This window comes from Cricetulus griseus, chromosome 8 (assembly GCF_003668045.3).
Source record: "Cricetulus griseus strain 17A/GY chromosome 8, alternate assembly CriGri-PICRH-1.0, whole genome shotgun sequence".
In the NCBI taxonomy this organism is placed as follows: Eukaryota; Metazoa; Chordata; class Mammalia; order Rodentia; family Cricetidae; genus Cricetulus; species Cricetulus griseus.
This window is the reverse complement of record NC_048601.1, coordinates 75160371-75179142: the sequence shown is the minus strand read 5'-3', so window position 1 is coordinate 75179142 and position 18772 is coordinate 75160371. Positions and strand designations below refer to the sequence as shown.

The following is an 18772-nucleotide window of genomic DNA, read 5'->3' as shown; positions in this document are numbered from 1 at the left end:
CGGGGAAAGTTGCTCTGTGTCTGGGACATGAACACACCCGTCTATTTCACTTCAGCCCAGGTGGGAGAGCATCTACTCACCCAATGAAGCACAATACTCAGTAAAGATACCTTAAAAGTCCATGTTAGAGCTGAGCGTGACCCTTGCCTGAAATCTCAGAACTCTAGCTGTGGAGGTAAAAGTGCCAAAAACTTTGAGATCAACCTGGTCTCAGAGTGAACTCCAGGCCAGTAAGGGTCATGTAGTGAGACACTTGCCCTCCCCACAAATAAAAGAAAAAAAAATTCCAGTCAGGTGTGATGGTGCACACGTTTCATCCCAGCAGCTGGGAGGTGGAGGCAGTCCACAGTCACCCTTGGCTCTACAGTTTGAGGCCACAACACCGGGAAGAGGAGGAGAAGGAAGAAGAAAGAAGAGGAGGAGGAGAAGGAGCAGAAGGAAGGAGAGGAGGGGGTGCGGGAGGGTTTATCTCTCAAAGGCTAAGTCCTGCCATTCAGGACCCTCCTATTGTCCCTTGATAACACCCTGTGCAAGGCCATCTACTGCTTTGTATTTCCTGCAGCAATTGTCTCTGGTCAGCTTCTCAGGTTGTCCTTTTGCACTCTGCCCTGTCCTCCTCCCAAGTGACCAACAGTTTTGCCTAATCTTATGCAATATCTGCATTCCCACCCTCACGGAAGAATCGGAAGAATCGCACCAGCACCAGCGTACCTCCCCTGGAGGGGATTCCTCAGTCACATTGACAGCCCAGGCTCCCTTACAAGGAGAGGGACACGAGTCCTTTGCTACTTTATGGTTTTCCCATTCCCTGTGGGGAAAAACCAGGACACACACACATCCTTGTCCAAGTCCAGCTGCAGAGACTGCTGGCTCTGAATAATATTTTTAGGAAGTACCCCTCTCCCCCTTGCCTCTCCCTCAAGTGTGAAATAATTTGAATCACCCTTAGAAAATCCCAGATTCTGCTGGGTTTGGTGGCACACACCTGTCATCCCAAAACTCAGAAGGCAGAGGCAGGAGGATCAGAAGTTCCAGGCCAGCCTGGAAACAACAAAACAAACAAAACAAAACAAAAACCCCAATCAAACAAACACATAAAGCAATCACTCTGAGTTGAAATGTGGCAGTACAGAGAACCCAGACATATGGAGGCCATTGTTTGCCCTTATTTATTCATTCAAGCATTTACTGATATCTTTATAGTCACGTAGAGGCTTTTTGTTGTTGTTGTTGTTTGCTTGTTTGTTTAAAATCCAATTCTGTTGAGACATATTTCTGGCTCCACTGCTGCCCCAGTTCTGGGCACCTATAGCCCTTCCTGGTTGGTTCCTTTGTTTTTCTGGCAGCCCTAGACCTCTTTCCCTTGAGGACATCCTTATTTTCCACTATTATAAAAGGATCCAGGCTTGTCCTGTTTTCCCTTCACTGGTCCTGGAATCAGTGATTTCTCCCAATCTGCAATGGGTGTGGTGGGTGGTCTCCACTGCTTATCTAGAGGAAGAGGTCCTCTGGAGGGTCTGCTCTTGCCAGGCCCTCAGACAGCAAGTTGGCATACTCTTGGCCTAGGGCCTCACCAGGTGAGCAGGGCCAAGCTTCGGTGCCCTCTTATGGCTGTAGTCCTGAGCCAGCAGGAAGCCTGAACTTGCCAACTGCTTAGGCCACGGCAGGAGGAAGGAGGGTAGGGGGCAGGGGTAGTACCTCTGGGTTCTTCATGCCCCTTCCTGGAGGCTTCCTACTGCTGGGGGAAGGGGGAGGAAGAGGGCAGCTCAGCTAGAGAGCCGGCCAACATGAAACAGACCCTAATGGGGCGTCAAAGATACGTGTAGCTGAGGGTTAATAAAGAAACTTTCATTTGGAAGACCTTGGGAATCTACTGTTAGAATGGGAACTTCAGCTGGCCCAAGGGTGTGTGTGTGTGTGTGTGTGTATAAAAGTGCTGGTCAGTGTGAGAGGACTGGGTATAGTTCGGGGAGAGGAAGCTTCTGAGTCTAACCTTAGGCAGACTTCTGCTCACTTTTTCATATCTCAGTGACTTCTCCAGCACCATGTCCATTTGCGTGCCATATTCCCTACCATGATGACAATGGACTAAACCTCTGAAACTGCAAGCAAGTTCCAATTAAATACTTTCTTTCATAAGAGTTGCCTTAGCCAGGCATAGTGGCGAAGTCCCATGGTGGCAGAGGCAGAGGCAGAGGCAGAGGCAGAGGCAGAGGCAGAGGCAGAGACAGAGGCAGACAGATCTATATTGAATTCAAGGCCAGCCTGGTCTATAAAAGGAGTTCCAGGGCAGCCAGGGCTACGCAGAGAAACCCTGTCTAGAAGAAAAAAAAAAAAAAAAGAAAGAAAGAAAGAAAGAAAAAAAGAAGAAAAAGAGTTGCCTTGGTCATGGTGTCTCTTACAGTAAAAGAACATTGACTAAGACACCTGGGCTACTGGATCCTGTTTCAAAAAAATTAAAACAAAACAAAGTGCTTTAAAAAGTTTGTTGCCATTTAGATGGCCGACAAGCCCATGTAGAGCCAGAGTGCCATAGGCAATAAAATCACTACAACTTTTTAAACTTCCTTTTGCAATTTTCCAGTTGATGACATCAGGGAAATGGCCTAAGCTCTCTGCTTGGTTTTCCTCATCAGTGAACTGAGGGTAGCAAGAGAACCTACCTCACTCACATGGTTGTCTTCGGGGGCAAAGGAGATAGCACAGAATGTAAACAGGAGATTTTCCGACCCACAGGTTTAACCTTTACTCTCTAGGGCTCTCAAATTATATGCAGACAGTGTAAAGATTAGAAAGACAACAAATTGCTGGCAGTGTTCATTTCTGGGTGGTACTTTTATTTTTCTTTATATTTTATGTATTTTCCAAATAACTTAAAATTTTTTTGGACAAGGTCTCATGTAACTTAGGCTGGACTTAGGATATTCACTGTGTAGCCAAGGATGATCATAAAGGCATGTCCCCCCACACCCAGTTTATGTGGTGTTGGAGATGGAAACCAGGGCTTCAGGCATGGTAGGCAAGTAGTCTGCCTCAACCCCAATAGTGGAGATGGCCCTGAGTTTGATTCCCTAGGGCCCAAGGAAAGCTAGGTGTGGTACAAAGTACTCATTTGGACTTCCAGTGCTCTTACTGTGAGATGAAAGGTAGAGAAAGGAGAATTCTGAGGAGCTCACGGACCAACTAGCTCTGTGTGCTCAGTCTGGGAGAAAACAACAGAGCCCCTATTCAAAACGTGGTGTAAGGATTGACTCTGGAGGGCACACACGCACGCACGCACGCACGCACGCACGCACGCACGCACGCACACACTCCCCTACTGTGGGAGGCTGATCAAATAGGCTGTGGTGGAGTGCTTCCCAAGAGTCCCCTTTCCCTGCTGATCTCACCACCACCTTCTGTGTTCCTGGTAGAGTATGTGACCTGGCAAGTAGAAATTTGGGCTATATGAGAAGTAAAGGCCAGCAGCACCATGAGCCTCCTAATACAGGAAGGAAAACAATAGTAGAACTAATAAGACTGAGGGAGGAGAGTAGGGGTTAGCCAGATAAAGTCTGTATCCATCTTAACAGGAAGGCAATAGATAATGGCCAGTGCTAAATTTAGATATAGCCACAGAAAGCAATTTATACAGTTAGGTGGAGTCAATCCCAAGGCCTGGAAACACAATAACTTTTTCTTTTTCTTTCTTTTCTTTTCTCTTCTCTTCTTTCCTTTCTTTCTTTCTTTTTTTGAGACAGGGTTTTTCTGTGCCTGTGGAGGCTGTTCTGGAACTAGCTCTTGTAGACCAGGTTGGTCTCGAACTCACAGAGATCCGCCTGTCCCTGCCTTCCGAGTGCTCGGATCAAAGGCATGCACCACCATTGCCCGACCACAAATAGCTTTATTAGGTATACTGTAACATGAAAAATAAAAGACCCAGAGACTGATATTGGGGTTCAAACTTCAAGCTGAAGATCAGGAAAGCAAAGTAGCGGGCCACTAGCTCTTACCGCTACCTCAGGCTGAATGGACTGATCCTGCTGCCTCTCCTCAGTGTGGCTGGAGAATCCTGAGACTGAATGTCTTCCTATTCAATGTGGCTGGAGAATGAATGCCTGATACTCAAAGTGGCTGGAGAATGAGTGCCTGATACTGTCTACTGAAGACCCTGCTCCTATCTTTTACATCCCTCTAGTGCTAGGATTAAGGGTATGTGATCCCAGGTGCTGAGATCTTCTTTGTGTGAGCTGTTTCTCTTTAGGGCTGGATCAATCTTCTGTAGATCTGGGTGGCCTAGGACTCAGAGATCTGTCTACCTCTTAGTCCTGAGTCCTAGGATTAAAGGTGTGTACCACCATCTCCCGACCTCTATAGCTTGTGGCTGACTTTGTTTTCTGAATTCTCAGGCAAGCTTTAATAAATCATAAATAATATATCACCACAGTATACCCTCAGAGGTGTGTAGCTCAGTTGTAGAGAGCCTTAGTGAAGCCCTAGGGTTGATCCTCGGCATACCATGGGGGATGTTGGCACAAGCCTGTAACCCCAGCCTCAGGAAGATGGAGGCAGAAGGATCAGGGTTAAAGGTTATTCGTGGCTACATTTTATATTCAAAGCCACCCTGATGTACATGAGATCCTCTTTAAAAAAAACAAAAACAAAAAACCAAAAACCAAAAACCAAACACAAGTATGTCTGGATTGAAGATGGGCAGGGTGGTACTGATCTGGAATCCCAGCACTCTGAAAGGAGAGGCAGGAGGATCAGGAGTTCAAGGCCAGCCTATGTTACACAGGACTCTGTCTCAAAATAAAAACAAGTTGATAAAGAGCCTGGCATGGTGGGAAATATCTTTAATACCAGCACTTGGGAGGCAGAAGCAGGCTAATTTTTGTGATTTTTGAGGTCAGCCAGGGTTATGTGGTAAGACCCTGTCTCAAATAAAAATTTAAAAGTAAGTATGATTGTCAGGATGATTCAGCAGGTGAAGCAAGTGCTTGCTGTGGAGCCTAGTGACCTGAGTCAATCCTGTGAGAACTGAGTCCTGGGATTGTCCTTTGACTGCTATACACACACACACACACACACACACACACACACACACACACACACTCACACACACACACACACACGGGGGAGGGGGGAGATAAAATCCTGGAGAGCTTTCTAAATGTCTTTGGACGTCTTCTAAATCTTACTATTTTTGGAGGGAGAGGGTGTGTTACAGTCAGTGTGCATGTGGCGGTTTGAGAACAACTTGTTAAGAGTTGGCCCTCTCCTTCTATCACATGGGTCCTGAGGATCAAACTCAAGTCAAGTGTGGTGGCAATGGGTCACCTTGGAGCCTCCTGTCTTGTTTGTTTTTTGGCCTGAGTATATTATGTACACATTATTGAAAAATATTCTAAGCCAAGCAGTGGTGCCACATGCCTTTAATTTCAGCATGTGGGAGGCAGAGGCAGGAGAATCTCTGTGAGTTCCAGGCCAGCCTGGTCTATAGAGAGAGTTCTGGGACAGCCAAGGCTACACAGAGAAACCCTGTTTCAAAAAAGCAAAGCAAAACAAAACAAAGCTAATTTGTGTAGGCTCTGAAAGTTAACAGCAAAAAGTAAAGGCTCACCATGTAGCCCAAGCTGGCCTTGAATTTGCCTCAGGAGTCCTAGGATTACAAGCTGTGCTCCCATGACTTCTTCCTTATGAATCTTAGGCAAATTTATCTAACCTATAATTCTGTCTTCTGGAAAACCAAGACATACAGGGTGTCTCTGAAGATGAAGTGAGGTAATACACATACACTAATGAGTCAGTGTTGGCCAACTCCTGCTGAAATTCAGCATCCATAATTATTACCCATTATCTTTATAATGAACCAAACGTTCTGGCTGTACTCAGGACAGTGCACAGTAGGCATGTATGAATGGATTCGGACACTAAAGATTAGCTCTGCAGTAGAATGTTTGCCTACTACAAGCAAGGTCCCGTTTGAAATTAACTCTAGCATAAAAAGTTTGTGAAGTTTTTGTTTGTTTGTTTCGGACAAAGTCTCACCATGCAACCTTGGTTGTCCTGGAAGTCAGTATATAGACCATGCTGGCCTCAAACTCAAAGATCTGCCTGCCTCTGCCTCTCAAGGGAAAGTGCTGGGGTTAGAGACATGCACTACCACACCTAGCTTGAGTTTTTTTGACAGGATCTGATTTGTCATTTCGCTTGGCCTAGAACTCCCTATGTAGACCAGACTAGCCTCCAAGTTATAGAGCTCTTTCTGCCTCTACCTCCAAAGGGCTAGGATTAAAGATATGCACCACCATACCTGGCCACACAGAAATGTCTTAAAGACCGCTGGGTAGGATGGGCAGGTCTACCATGTGAGCCTCTGATCTAAAAAAAGAAACATTAAGACAGTATGGTGGAGGCTTAAAAAGAAAATCTCTAATCCCAACACTCAGAAGGTAGAGGCAGGAGAATCTGTGAGTTCGAGCCCTAGTCTATATAGCAAATTCCAAAAGATCCAGGACTGCATAAAAAGACCCGGGCTCGAAAGAAAAAAAAAAAAGAAAAAAAATGGTGGTTTGTTTGGAGCTCCACTCTAGTGACTTCTCAGCTCCAAGTCATCACCTATCCTCAACTGCAGGGTCAGCAGAGGCTGTGGTGCCGGCGGTCACGTGGAGCGGCGGGATGAAGGATGGGAGCGCGTGTGTGATTTAGAGGGTCTCCGGAGTCGTCATCTACCCACAAACCATGTTGACGGGGTCTTCGGAGCGGCAAGGGCTTTCGGGAGTAGAGGAACTCACGTGAAAACCTGGGACTGCCCACGTAGCGCTGCCCGTAGTTACGCAGAGGTCCAGTTTTTCCAGCTGGGGTCGCTGCCAAAACGGGGCGGGACCTTGGTGGTAACCACGCCCACCTCTCTGCAGAGGCTGTTAGCGGTCTTCTCCGGTTGCCCCCTCCGTTTCCTCTCTTGCACCTTAGCACCACTGTGCACACGGGAATCCCAGGGTGAAGAAGGCGTGGCCAGTTTCCAATCCCGCCCCAAATCCATGCGGAGGCCGCGCCCCTTCCGCTCCAGTCACCTTTTAGTACTGCGGTACTAGCCTGGGGGTCGGCCAGAGGGGCTGGCCAGTGAGGGGGCCCCGCCTACATCTTTGCAGAGGCCGCGCCCCTCTCAGGGCTTCTAAAGCTCCAAGGCAGCTAGCTCTACAGGCTGGTGGAAACGGGGGGCGGGGCCTGGGCGGGGCGTGACGTCGCGGGGCGGCCTGCCGCCCGGGAGGCGGGGCGGCAGGGAGGCGGAGGCCCGCTCGGCCCAGGCCATCCCGCATCTGCGGCGGTCGGTGCGCTGCAGGCAGCGCCGGGAGCCGGCTCCTAACAGCATCCCGCCGCTGCCACCTCTGTCGCTTGGTCCCGGGGTCAGACATGGCCCTGGTGCGAGACACTGAACCGGCGGCCGGGTCCTCCCGCTGGCTGCCCACGCACGTCCAGGTGACTGTGCTCCGGGCCAGCGGATTGAGGGGCAAGAGCTCAGGGGCCGGCAGCACCAGCGACGCGTACACGGTGATCCAGGTGGGCCGCGAGAAGTACAGCACCTCGGTGGTGGAGAAGACGCAAGGCTGCCCGGAATGGTGCGAGGAGTGCTCTTTCGAGCTGCCGCCTGGAGCCCTGGATGGCCTGCTGCGGGCACAGGAGGCAGATGGAGCTCCTGCGCCCTGGGCCTCGGGCCCCAATGCCTCCTGCGAGCTGGTGCTCACCACCATGCACCGCTCGCTCATCGGTGTGGACAAGTTTCTGGGCCGGGCCACCGTGGCTCTAGACGAGGTCTTCCGCGCAGGCCGCGCCCAGCACACGCAGTGAGTCTGGGCTCTGGGAGGGGGTGTAGAACGGTTAAAGGCCTAACCGGGCGGGGCTGGTGGGACATCGGGACCCCGACCTCGCGCTCAAGGACACAAACCGACACAGTAGTTGTTACTTCTCATTTTGGGGGGCCCTGGCTGTCTCCCAAACAGCCTTGGGGGCCTGGAAGGCCTGATGGAGTTGGCATAGTGACCAAGGGTTAGGAGTACATGGCCAAGGAAAGTTCGGAATGGGATTCTGAGGCTGTGAAGAATTCAAGAAGGGAAATTTTAGGGCTTCGGTTCCTGCCTTCCTATCCTCAAAGAGGTGCTCAGTTTGGAGTGGAGTGGAGAGACGACTGTCTCACCTTGTAGATTCAGCAAGGTGAGGTTGTTATCTTCTAGGGCAAGATTGAAGGGCAATGCCCCAGCAAAACCTAGGAGTTACATAAAACATTTGCTTTTTGAATGTATAGGGATGCCCTTCACCATCTAGACATGCTCCCTGACTCTGTGTCCAGGGTACGAGAACAGAGAGAATTGGGCGACTTCCTAAGAGTGGAAGAAAACACTTGGGTCAGCTTGCCCCCAGTGAGGCAGTGATTATAATGCCCAGCTGTTCTCCAGGATATTTTCCCTAGAAAGGATAGGAGGGGTTTTTGTTGTTTTTATTTTGTTTTGAGACAGGGTCTCTATGTAGCCCTGGCTGTCCTGGAATTTGCTATGTAGACCGGGCTGTCTGCCCTTGAACTCAAAGAGATCCTCCTGCCTCTGCCTCCTCAATGCTGGGCTCAAAGGTGTGTGCCACCAAAATCTGGCTGTAAGGACAGGATGTTTTAATCATTTATTTTGGCAGGTTTTGGTTCCCATGGGTAAGATAAAGACCTACAATTCGGCCGGGCAGTGGTGGTACATGTTTTTTAATCTTAGCAGTTGGGAGGCACTCATGATCTCTTTGAGTTTGAGGCCAGCCTTGTCTACAAGTTAGTTCCAGGCCAGCCTGGGCTACACAGAGAAACCCTGTCTTGAAAAACAAAATAACAAACAAAATGACCAAAGACTTGGAGCACCTTTTCTTGTTTGTGTCTGGTACCATCTGGAAGTCGGTCCTCAGGGATGACCACCTCTTGTGGCTTGCTGGAGCAGTTTTATTTCCAAGCCTCCTGGGTGGGGTCTATAAGGAGATGGGTGCAGCGTGGTAGCCTATATAGGAGAGCTGCTGGGAAGGTTTGCTGGTTTTAAGTAGATCAAGGAAGGCTTGTTTGAGAGGGATGAGCCAGGTACAGATGAAGAAGGAAGCAGGGTTTGCATAGAAAAAGGTCCAACTTTGAATGATTTTTTTTTTCAAAACATGACTAGGGAAGGTCTTTCCTGGCTAGCCTGCTGTGACTGGCATGGAATAGAACTGGGCACATTCCAGGCAGAGCTCTGGCCTGACTTCATCCCCCTCCCCTGGCTTCTCTCCTCCTTCACTCATGACTTGCTGTTTGGTTGCTGGGTGTGGAGTCATGTGGCACAACTTGGTCCTTGTTTTGATCTTTTCCTTCTCTCTTTTGTGTCCTCCTCCTTCCTGGTCCAGGCAGACCAGGGAACTGGGTGTGGGATGGAATGGTCTCCCCTGACCTCTTAGCTCCATCCTTTTCCCATTCCCAACACCCTTTTGCCATTTGGCTATTCCAGCCAGGAATAGATACATGTGGGATTTGTTTTAGAGGGAAGGTGGACTAAGGGGGGCAGATTAAACCAAACCAAAACAAACCAAACCAAACCAAACCAAACCAACAACACCACCAACAAAACCAGCAACAAAACAAGCTTGCTGGGAGAAGCTTCTTTGATTTTTTTTTTTTTTTCATTTCTTTCCAGTTCATGCCCTTGCTTCCTTCTTGGCCTTGAATCTTGCTTAGTGGAGCTGGCCCAGCCTGCAAGTCCAGGTGGGCCTGTTTTCAGCCAAGAACAGTGCTCCCAGGAGACTTGGATGTGCTATCCCTTGATCTGAATGGGAGCCTTAAGAATCGGTTCACACCCACCTGGCTGCCTTTCTTCTGATGCACTGACTTGGATTATTTATAGACTTGGAGGGGGCAGGAAGGGGGGGCACTTAGGATGGGCAAAGGAAAAGTCCACACAGTTGGCCCGCTCTGTCTTTCTAGTCCCTGGACCTCACAGCATGCTCACTGACAGAGAACCAGGGCAGCCACTCCTGCTCCATGTCCCAAAGGCTTTAATGGCCACTTCTGGAAACATTTCCTGGACCACCCTGGCCTGAGCCGATGAGGCAGTGAGTTTATGCAAAGCCCAGGTGTCCAGGCAGAGAAGATCAGGGGGTAACATCCTCGGTTTGGGATGCTGGTGGAAAAGTACTGTATTCACATTAGCTCTAGGAGACAGGGGGGGAGGGAGCAAGCGGTGGGCCCCCGTTACCTAGAGAATCTGACTTGGGAAGGGCAGGCTGACTTGAGAGGAGGAGGCTGAGAAGTTGCGTGGAGCAGATCCCTTTCTCAACTGTGCTAGGCAGGTAAACTCCTGAGTGTCTCACTTTACTAGTCTTTAAAATGGGAGTAACTTACACCTTCCCAGGGTTGATGGGGAGATGAAATGAGAATGCAGAGGAAGACCTAGTACAGTTTCTGGGCACTCTGTGTGTGTGTGTGTGTGTGTGTGTGTGTGTGTGTGTTTGTGTGTTTGTAGGTCAGTGAATAGATGTGATGGTGGAAGGACATGTTGGCAACACCATGGAAGAAGTCCTCTGCCTTAGAAGAACTGCTCAAGAACTTAGAACTTATAAGTGGGAAAACCTCATGACCATGGGTGGTGACAGGATGAGAATCAGAATTCTCAACTGTCCTTTGTAGCCCTCAGAGGCCTAAGAACTTGAGCAGTACCTGGGAAGCAACCATGGTCCTTAAGCCAGACTCAGGTCACCCAGTGGCTCTGCAGCTCTCCCTGTTAGCCTTGTTTGGCACTGCCCGTGCCCTGGAGAAAGGTACGCTGGCACAGTGTTGGTCCCTTAACCTTTTCACCACGTCTCTGCAAGGGTCATAATGACAGAGGTCAGCTATATAGATTGGTAAGATGCCATCCAGGAAGGCTTGGTGTAATTCTTGATGGCGGCTTTCATAAGGGTAGGGTCAGAGTTGCTGTGGGTCCTTGCTTCCTGTGCTGTGGCTCCAGCTACCCCAGGGACCCCTGAAAGTCACTTCTCTATGAGGCACTCTTTAACGTGAGAGGCTTTACTGGAGGCTTTCGAAACACCCAAAGAGGAAATATACCCCCACCCCTCCCACACCAGGGATGGAACTCGGTGGCTAGTGTGTGCTGGGCAAGCACATTACTGCTGAGCTGTATTTCCAGCCATCAGAGAGGAAGCTCTCAAAACAAAAAACATGGTGCATATGACACTTGATTAGAGCTATTTCCCATCTGGAGCACCATCTTCTTGCGTGACACCAGTGTTGGTGTTGTTGCTGGGACAGTTCCAAGGTGCTGCCCACTTCTCGTTTTTACCACTACTTCCTACCACCCTGGAATGCCCAGTGGGTTCCAGGTTTGCTATTCTGCCTCTTAGGACCTTGATGGGATAGTGGCAGTTAGTTCTCATTTTTACCTGTGGGGTCAGATGGGGACACTTGCATTCTTCTGGACTTCCTACTGTGGATGTGGCTTGTACCACAGGGGAATGATCCTGAATAACTTAGAAAGAGAAAGTGGCAAGAATTTTTGAATGAGGTTAGGGAGTCAGTCACAGAGTTTTTTTTTTTTTTTTTTTTCTTTTTTGGGTGGGGAGACCTGTTTTTGGCTCCCTGAGAGTGTTGGTTGGTCTGTACTGGGAAAGGAGAAGACATAGCACCATCTTGTGTGGATTTGCCTTCTCCCTGACCTGGTCCCAATCTGGAAGTGTATGGTACAGAAATAAATTGGGCTGGCCCTCTGGAAAAGCCACGGCTGTGGGTTTGTCATCTGGGACCAGTTGTCTCCTCTCATCATCGTCTAAAATTGTGACCATGACCAGGCTGCTAACTGCCCCTTGAGAGGCTTCGTCAGTTCCTACCCAGCCTGTGTTGTTCTTTTGTCTTTTCATTTTTGGAGAGGGCAGGCCCAGGGAAGCTCATGGGCGTGGAGGCCTGAGGGCAGAGGTTCTTCTTGGCTGCTCAAGGCCATTTAAACTCCTGATTCTTCTGCCTCTTCCTCCTGAGACCTGGGATGACTGACACAAGCCATTGTGCTTGACTATAGAGAGGGTCTAGGGCTTTTCATCCCATAGCCCTGCAGCCTTTTCTTTTCTGGCTTCTAGGTGTGACCTGGTTTTCAAGAAGCAACCGAGGCCCACTCAGGCCCCTGGTTTAGGCCCCTGAATGAACCCCAGGTCTGGAGTGGAGCCTGGGACTGATGGGGAGGGGTCATACTCAGAATGTGTCTTTAGGATGACCAGGCTTCATTTCTTAATTGTGGTCCAGTAGCCTACCCTTATTTGGGGCTGTTTGAGCAGCATCGTGGAGGAGAGGGGCAGAGGAGGTGTGACTCCTTCTCCCCAGCACAGTGACTCCCCCTTTCCTTTGAATCTGACCCTGAGTCCTGGGCCAGACCCAGGCAGTCACCAGGGGTCTGCCCTTCCCCACTCCACTAGGCAGATGGGGACAAGGTACAAGCCAGTAGAACCACCATCCTGGTTGACCTTGAGGCCTGGCTTTGCTTTAATTTTTTTTCTTTGTGGTAGGGTTTCACTGCATATTTGAGGCTGACCTGGAGCTTGCTATGTAGTCCAGACTGCAGCTGGCCGCTCCTTGTTATTGCAGTCGCCCTGGCGCAGTGACGCTTTCCTTGCTGCTAAACTGCTGGTCTGGCCTTCTCCAGATGTTTCCCTTGCCCTTTCCACCCTGTTCGGGCAGATGACTAACACAATGACAGGAGTGGCTGTTGCTCTGTGGAAATCAGCCCCCACATTTTATTTCCCTGTATAGAGAGAGTGTGCCCTCAGGTTGGATCCTGGAAGCTCAGTACTGAAAAACTGGTCACTTCATTCCTTCTAAGCTTGCTTCCCTATGGATGAAAGGGGTCTTGATATATGGTGATGAGGCCCTGCCTGGGGTTAGGCCCAGTGTCTCCTCAGCCAGCAATGAGCAGGGCTTCCAGAGGAGATGCTGTGGGGGGAGGCTCTAGCAGGGCACCTACCTTCAGCCTAACCTTTGGTTTACCTCCTGTCCGGTGGGTCTTTACTCAGGGAATTCCAGCCTCAGAGCTACAGGAGCCTGAACATGTGGAGACTGGCGGGGATAAGGAGAAGAGACCTTAGGAGCTACTCAGTAGTCAGGGAGGGTGTGGCTCTCTGTGGCTTCTGTTAAGCTTTGGCAGCATGAAGAGCTATGGCTGGGCAAGATCAGGCATTTGGGGTCCTGTGTGCACTGTGGGATTTCTGTGAGTTGGGGTGAAGTTCAAGATCAGTCTCTGGAGGGGAGGGACCCCAGAGGAAGGGACATGGACATCTCTCTATATTGAGAGGAAGTGCTTTAGTTAAAACCTGTGTTTTGGGTCCCAGACAGGAATCCTGGATATGTTCTGAGCAGATGGGTCACTGGGTTTGCTGTAGTCAAGGCCAGTCCCTTGAGGAGATGACATACACTAGAGACCAGTTGGGTGGCCATCAGAGAGCCTCTTTGCCTCCCAGGCCCAGGATCGATGGGTTATTTCTGTCTTGTTCTATTGTGTCAGTCACTAAATTCCTTCTGAGACTTTCCTTACCTCAGAGCAAGCCTGTGAACTTTCATTGCTGTTACCTTGCTTCATGGCTGAGTAGTTCTTGGCACACAGAGGTGAACTGACTTTGACACAACACATGACAGAATTAGGACTTGAACTTGGGCTTTTGACCACACAACCATAGGAACATTGGTCTAGCCAGCCTTTCCCCGCACCCCCCACCTTGCACAGGTCCAGACTTGGCAGGGGCCTTGCTGAGGCTTCCTCTCACTCTCCTCCAGATCTTGGGGTTGTCCTTGGGGACCTGCTTCTCCTAGCAGAGCCCTGAGTTTATGAGTTAATCAGTTTATAGGTGTCTAGCTGGTCATGTTCATCCCAGGGGATGAGTGTTGCTTGCTACCTAGTGTATCACAAGGGTAGGCTGAGGCCTGGGACACTCCTCAGACTTGGATGGGCCCATCCAAATCTCTTCACCTTCTCCCGAGGGAGGTGTCGCATGCTTGTCTGACTTGACAGAAGGCTGCTAGCCCTCCTGTTCTTCCTCTCACACTTGCTGTTTGTTTCCCATTTTTTCAACATCTGCGAAGCCTTTCCTGAGGTCCCCCTTGTAACCACTGTGTGCAGGCAATGCTGGGGAGGAAATGAGAGAAGGAAATGGGTTGTCCCTTCAGGAGAGGGACAGCAGTGTGCTTGAGAAGAGACTTATTAGGAAGCTCCCCCTCCCCCAGGGCCAGCAGACAGCCCCAGAGGAGAGTCAGGAAAGGAGGTGTTCACAGGGCTGGAGGAATCAAGCTTGGCTTCCTGGGGGATGCAGAAGAGACCTGATGTGGCCTACTAACCAAAAGGCAGGGAAGGGACCACTTCAGAAGTGTGGGGAAAGGCAGGGAGGGGAGCTGAGCTGAGCTTGGGTACATCTTGCCCCCACCCTGAGGCACCCTGCACCCTTTCTCAAAGGCAGCCAGTTTTTCCAGCTCTGGGGTAGCTTCCAAACTCACTTCCTGCAGTACAAGCAAGTAGACTGCATATTTTCTCCCTCCTCGCAGTTTGCTCAAGTGCAGCTAGGCACCCGTGACCCACCTGCCTCACTTTCCCACACAGGCAGAATTATTATTGGCGTCTGTCTATGCTGGGGTTCAAACAGAGGCCCCAGAGAAGGACAGTCACCACTTGGCTCTGGCCTCTTTGACCCAAGGTTCCTGGGGAAAGTGGGGTTAGCACCCCAGAGGCCAGGTGGGTTAGGTAGAAGTCCTTCTGGTTGCTGAAGCACCCCATGAGAGGTCATCTTGCCAGCTCCTTCCTTCCTTCATGGATAGAGTCATTGCTACATGGTCCCGGCCACCTCGCTCTCTGAGGCAAGTGACAGCCTGTAAAAGGCTTTCCATAGACAATAAACCCAAACCTTTTATATATGGCTGGCCTACTTCTCAGCATCTTTTCCAGAATTATCTCATTTTACTCCCCACTGAGGGCAGCAGGTGACCCTTGTTTCCACAGACATGGAAGACTGGGGTCTCAGGACATGGGATGACTTATCCGAGGGTTTGAGGATTGTTAGTGGTGGACAGGTTTCTTACCTTGAGCCCAGTGCACTTTCCGCTGCCTGTGCTCCCAGCCCAGCACCCCAAATGTCTGCCCTTGGTGCTTGGTGGTTAGACCTGCCTTCTGGCATTTTTATAGCATGGGGCTCCCGGCCCTTCTGAGGCCAGCTGACTGCAGACCTTTGGAGCTTCAGGCAGTGGGACAAGTATTAGAGGAGATATTTATATGAAGGCAGTGGGGGTGGGGGCTGAAACTGGCTGGGGTGTGAAGTGACAGCCACAGGGGTAACTAGTGAATGCTAGTCTGGGTCCCCTCCAAGGGTTGTTGCTGCCAGGACTGGCACAATGCCAGAGGAGACGATAAGATTAGTCTTTGGGCCTGATAAAAGGCTTGATGGTGTCCTGGGATTGTATCTGGCTTGTAGTTTAAATAGAGAGACCAAGTCAAAGAGTAGGTTGTGGGAATTAGGGGACATGTGTTGGCCTGAGAGCCCCTTACTCTTGTCCACTGTTATGACACAGACTGCTTCTGTGGGGTCTTGAGAGGAGAGGAGGCAGAAGATGGAGGTAGAAGGCAGAGGAGATTGGGGGTTGGTGTCTCCTGGTTGTCTCTAAACTCCAACTGTGAGTTTTAGCTGGTGCTTTTCCATTTTTAAAATCTATTTTATCACTTCATTTTGCAGAGGCAAATAGCTCTTAAAAATCTACCGAAGGCCGGGCAGTGATGGTGCATGCCTTTAATCCCAGCACTTGGGGGGCAGAGGCAGGTAGATCTCTTGAGTTCAAGGCCAACCTGGTGTACAGGGTGAGATCCAGGACAGTCAGGACTACACACACACACACACACACACACACACACACACACACACACACACACACACACACAAAAGAATCCACCTAGCCCAGTGTTGGTAGTGTACACCTTTAATCCTAGCACTCGGGAGGCAGAGGCAGGCGGATCTCTGTGAGTTCGAGGCCAGCCTGGTCTCCAGAGCGAGTCCCAGGATAGGCTCCAAAGCTACACAGAGAAACCCTGTCTTGAAAAACCAAAAAAAAAAAAAAAAAAAAAAAGTCCACCTAAGGAGCTCTGCTTAGTAGTAGAGCCTAGTCTACCATATGTGAAGTCCTGGGCTCAATCCCCACTACTGTAAAAAAAAAAACAAAAAACAAAAAACAAAAACCCAACCAACCCATCCCCATAATGCACTCCAGGGGCTGGAGATGCAGCTCAGGTGGGAGAGTACTTGCCCCGCATGCAGAAGTCCTGGGTTCCATCCCCAGTACCACTTAAACTGGTGTGGTGGCACCTGCCTGTATTCCCTGGGCTTGAGAGACAGAAGCAGCAAGATAGGGGGGGTTCAAAGTCATTCTCAGTTCCAAAGTTCAAGGCCAGTTGGCCTATATGAGACCCTGCCTCAAAATAAAAGCAAAATTCACTCAGTAAGTTAGAGGCAAGACTAGAAGGGTCTTTCAGCTACTGGGGAAGAGGGGTGTCCCACAGTGCTTTTAAAGACAACTCTCCCACCTTGCTGAGTTTCTTTCTCTGAATAAGTTAATCTGAGTCATGCTAGTACCATGTCTTTATCTAGTGGATGGTAGAAGGTGGGTTGGTTTGTTTTACTTGTTTTTGTTTGTTTTGAGACAGAATTGCCCAGTGTTACCAAGGGTTGCCTGGAAATCCTTTGCTTTTTTTTTGGGGGGGGGGCGTTCGAGACAGGGTTTCTCTGTGGCTTTGGAGGCTTTCCTGGAACTAGCTCTTGTAGACCAGGCTGGCCTCGAACTCACAAAGATCCGCCTGCCTCTGCCTCCTGAGTGCTGGGACTGAAAGTATGCGCCACCATTGCCCGACTTGTTTTTTGAGACAGGGTTTCTCTGTGTAGCTTTGGAGGCTGTCCTAGAACTAGCTCTTGTAGACCAGGCTTGGTCTCAAACTCACAGAGATCTGCCTGCCCTGCCTTCCAAGTACCAGGATCAAAGGCATGCGCCACTCCCTCCCTACTTGCCTGGAAATCTTGAGCCCAGGCCATTCTTCTGCTTCAGCCTCCAGAATAGCTGGGATCAGGACCACACTGGGTTGGATATTTGTTTGTACCTTTTACTCTTTTGTCAGTTATACTGACAAAATACCCAAGAAAACAAGGAAGAGTTTACTTTGGCTTACACTTTGTGAAATGTCAGTCTAAGGTAGTTAGTTGGTTTATTTGTTCCTGAGGTAAGGCAGGATATTCTGGAGTCTGGAACCTGTGGTAGAAGTTGCTGCTTTACCTCATGATTGCCTGGAAGGAAATTAAGGCCCCTACCTTCAGCCTGCTTCTTTCCAACTTGGTCTCCTACTATCCTCTAATAACACCATCCAATTGCGAATATATAGAGCTCTGATCCTGTCACCCACAGTGAGAGACACACCTGCAGCACATTAGCTTTTGGGGGAGCACTTCATCTACAAACTCATACTGGTGGCCCCCTGGGCTGTGGGATACAAAAGGTGAATGAGTATTGGTTTCTACTGTCAATTGCTGGAGGAATCCAGTATGGATTTGGTGCCCAGGGCACCAAAAAGGTCCCCTGAGGAAGCCCCTGTCCCTCCTGCCTCCCCATTGCCCCTGGGTCAGGATTTCCTGTTTGAGACACGGTCTCTGTAGCTCATGCTGGCCTTGAACTTGCCGTGTTGCCAAGAATGACTTTGAAATCCTCATCCTCCAGCCTCCACCCCACAAATGCTGGGGTTACAGGCATGCATTGCTGTGATCAGCTTCCCAGAATTGTTTCTTACAGTTTTTATATTATTTGCTATTGTGTCATGAAGCCCCCTGTGAGCAGGTCCCTGTGTGCTCCAGTGTCTGTATAGGGGAGAGAGAACAACTGGAGTCAGTTCTCCTGTCTACTGGTAGTCCCTGGAATTGAACTCAGGTCACCAGGCTTGTGTTACAGTGGTTTTACCTGCTGAACCATCTCACCGGCCCTAAGACTTTCTCTTCTTTCCTTTCTTTAACTTTTTTTTTTAAATTTATTTATGTGGGTGTATAAATGCCATAGCACATGTGGAGGCCAGAGGCCAGCTTTCTGGAATGGGTTCTCTCCTTTCACCATGTGGGTCCCTTGGATCAAACTCAGGTTGTCAGGCTTGGTGACAAGTACCTTTGCCTTCTGAGCCATCTCTCTGGCTCAGGATTATGTTTTTAAACTTGTGTTTTAGACAGTTAGCTGCTGATACTTTAAAAAAAATGAACAAAGGTGTTTGTTTATTAATTTATGATCAGAAGTTGCTGTTAAAATATAAGGTGTTTGGGGGTCAGCTGGGCCTGCCATGGCTGTGCTGGCCCCATGCCTACCGCCCTATCTCTGTGCTGCCCTTCCATGGGATCCTCTCTCTTCCTACGTCACCGCCGTCAGTCCTGCCCTTGAGCATACCGTATGATGAGTTTCAGGGTTCACAATAAAGCCACCAGCGTGGTGGCTTGCACCTGTAATCTCAGCACGTAGGCTGAGGGAAGAGGATTACTGAGAGTTTCAGACCAACCTGGGCTAGAGTGAGATGAGACCATTTCAAAAACAAAATAACAGGGGTTGGAGGAATGGCTCAGTGATTAAGAGTGTATATTGCTCTTCCAGAGGACCTGAGTTCAGTCCCAAGCACCCATATCAAGTGGCTCACAACCACCTATATTTCCAGCTCTAGGGCATCCGTATCCTTTTCTGGTCTCCTTGGACACTTGAATTCATGTGCAA

At 49.6% G+C, this 18772-nt stretch overlaps 1 protein-coding gene across 4 annotated transcripts in view; it reads left to right on the top strand.

Annotated features, from left to right (window-relative positions):
• Positions 1-7256: 7256 nt before the first annotated feature.
• Positions 7257-18772, top strand: part of Rab11fip5 (RAB11 family interacting protein 5) — a 40071-nt gene continuing 28555 nt past the window's right edge. For 2 of the 4 annotated variants that reach the window (XM_035448583.1, XM_027428742.2), the window contains exon 1: positions 7257-7826. In XM_035448583.1, coding sequence (XP_035304474.1) covers positions 7396-7826 — 431 coding nt within the window. In that variant the 5' untranslated portion in view covers positions 7257-7395. The remainder of the gene's footprint in view (positions 7827-18772) is intronic. The other 2 variants (XM_027428743.2, XM_027428744.2) reach the window with 2 other exon arrangements.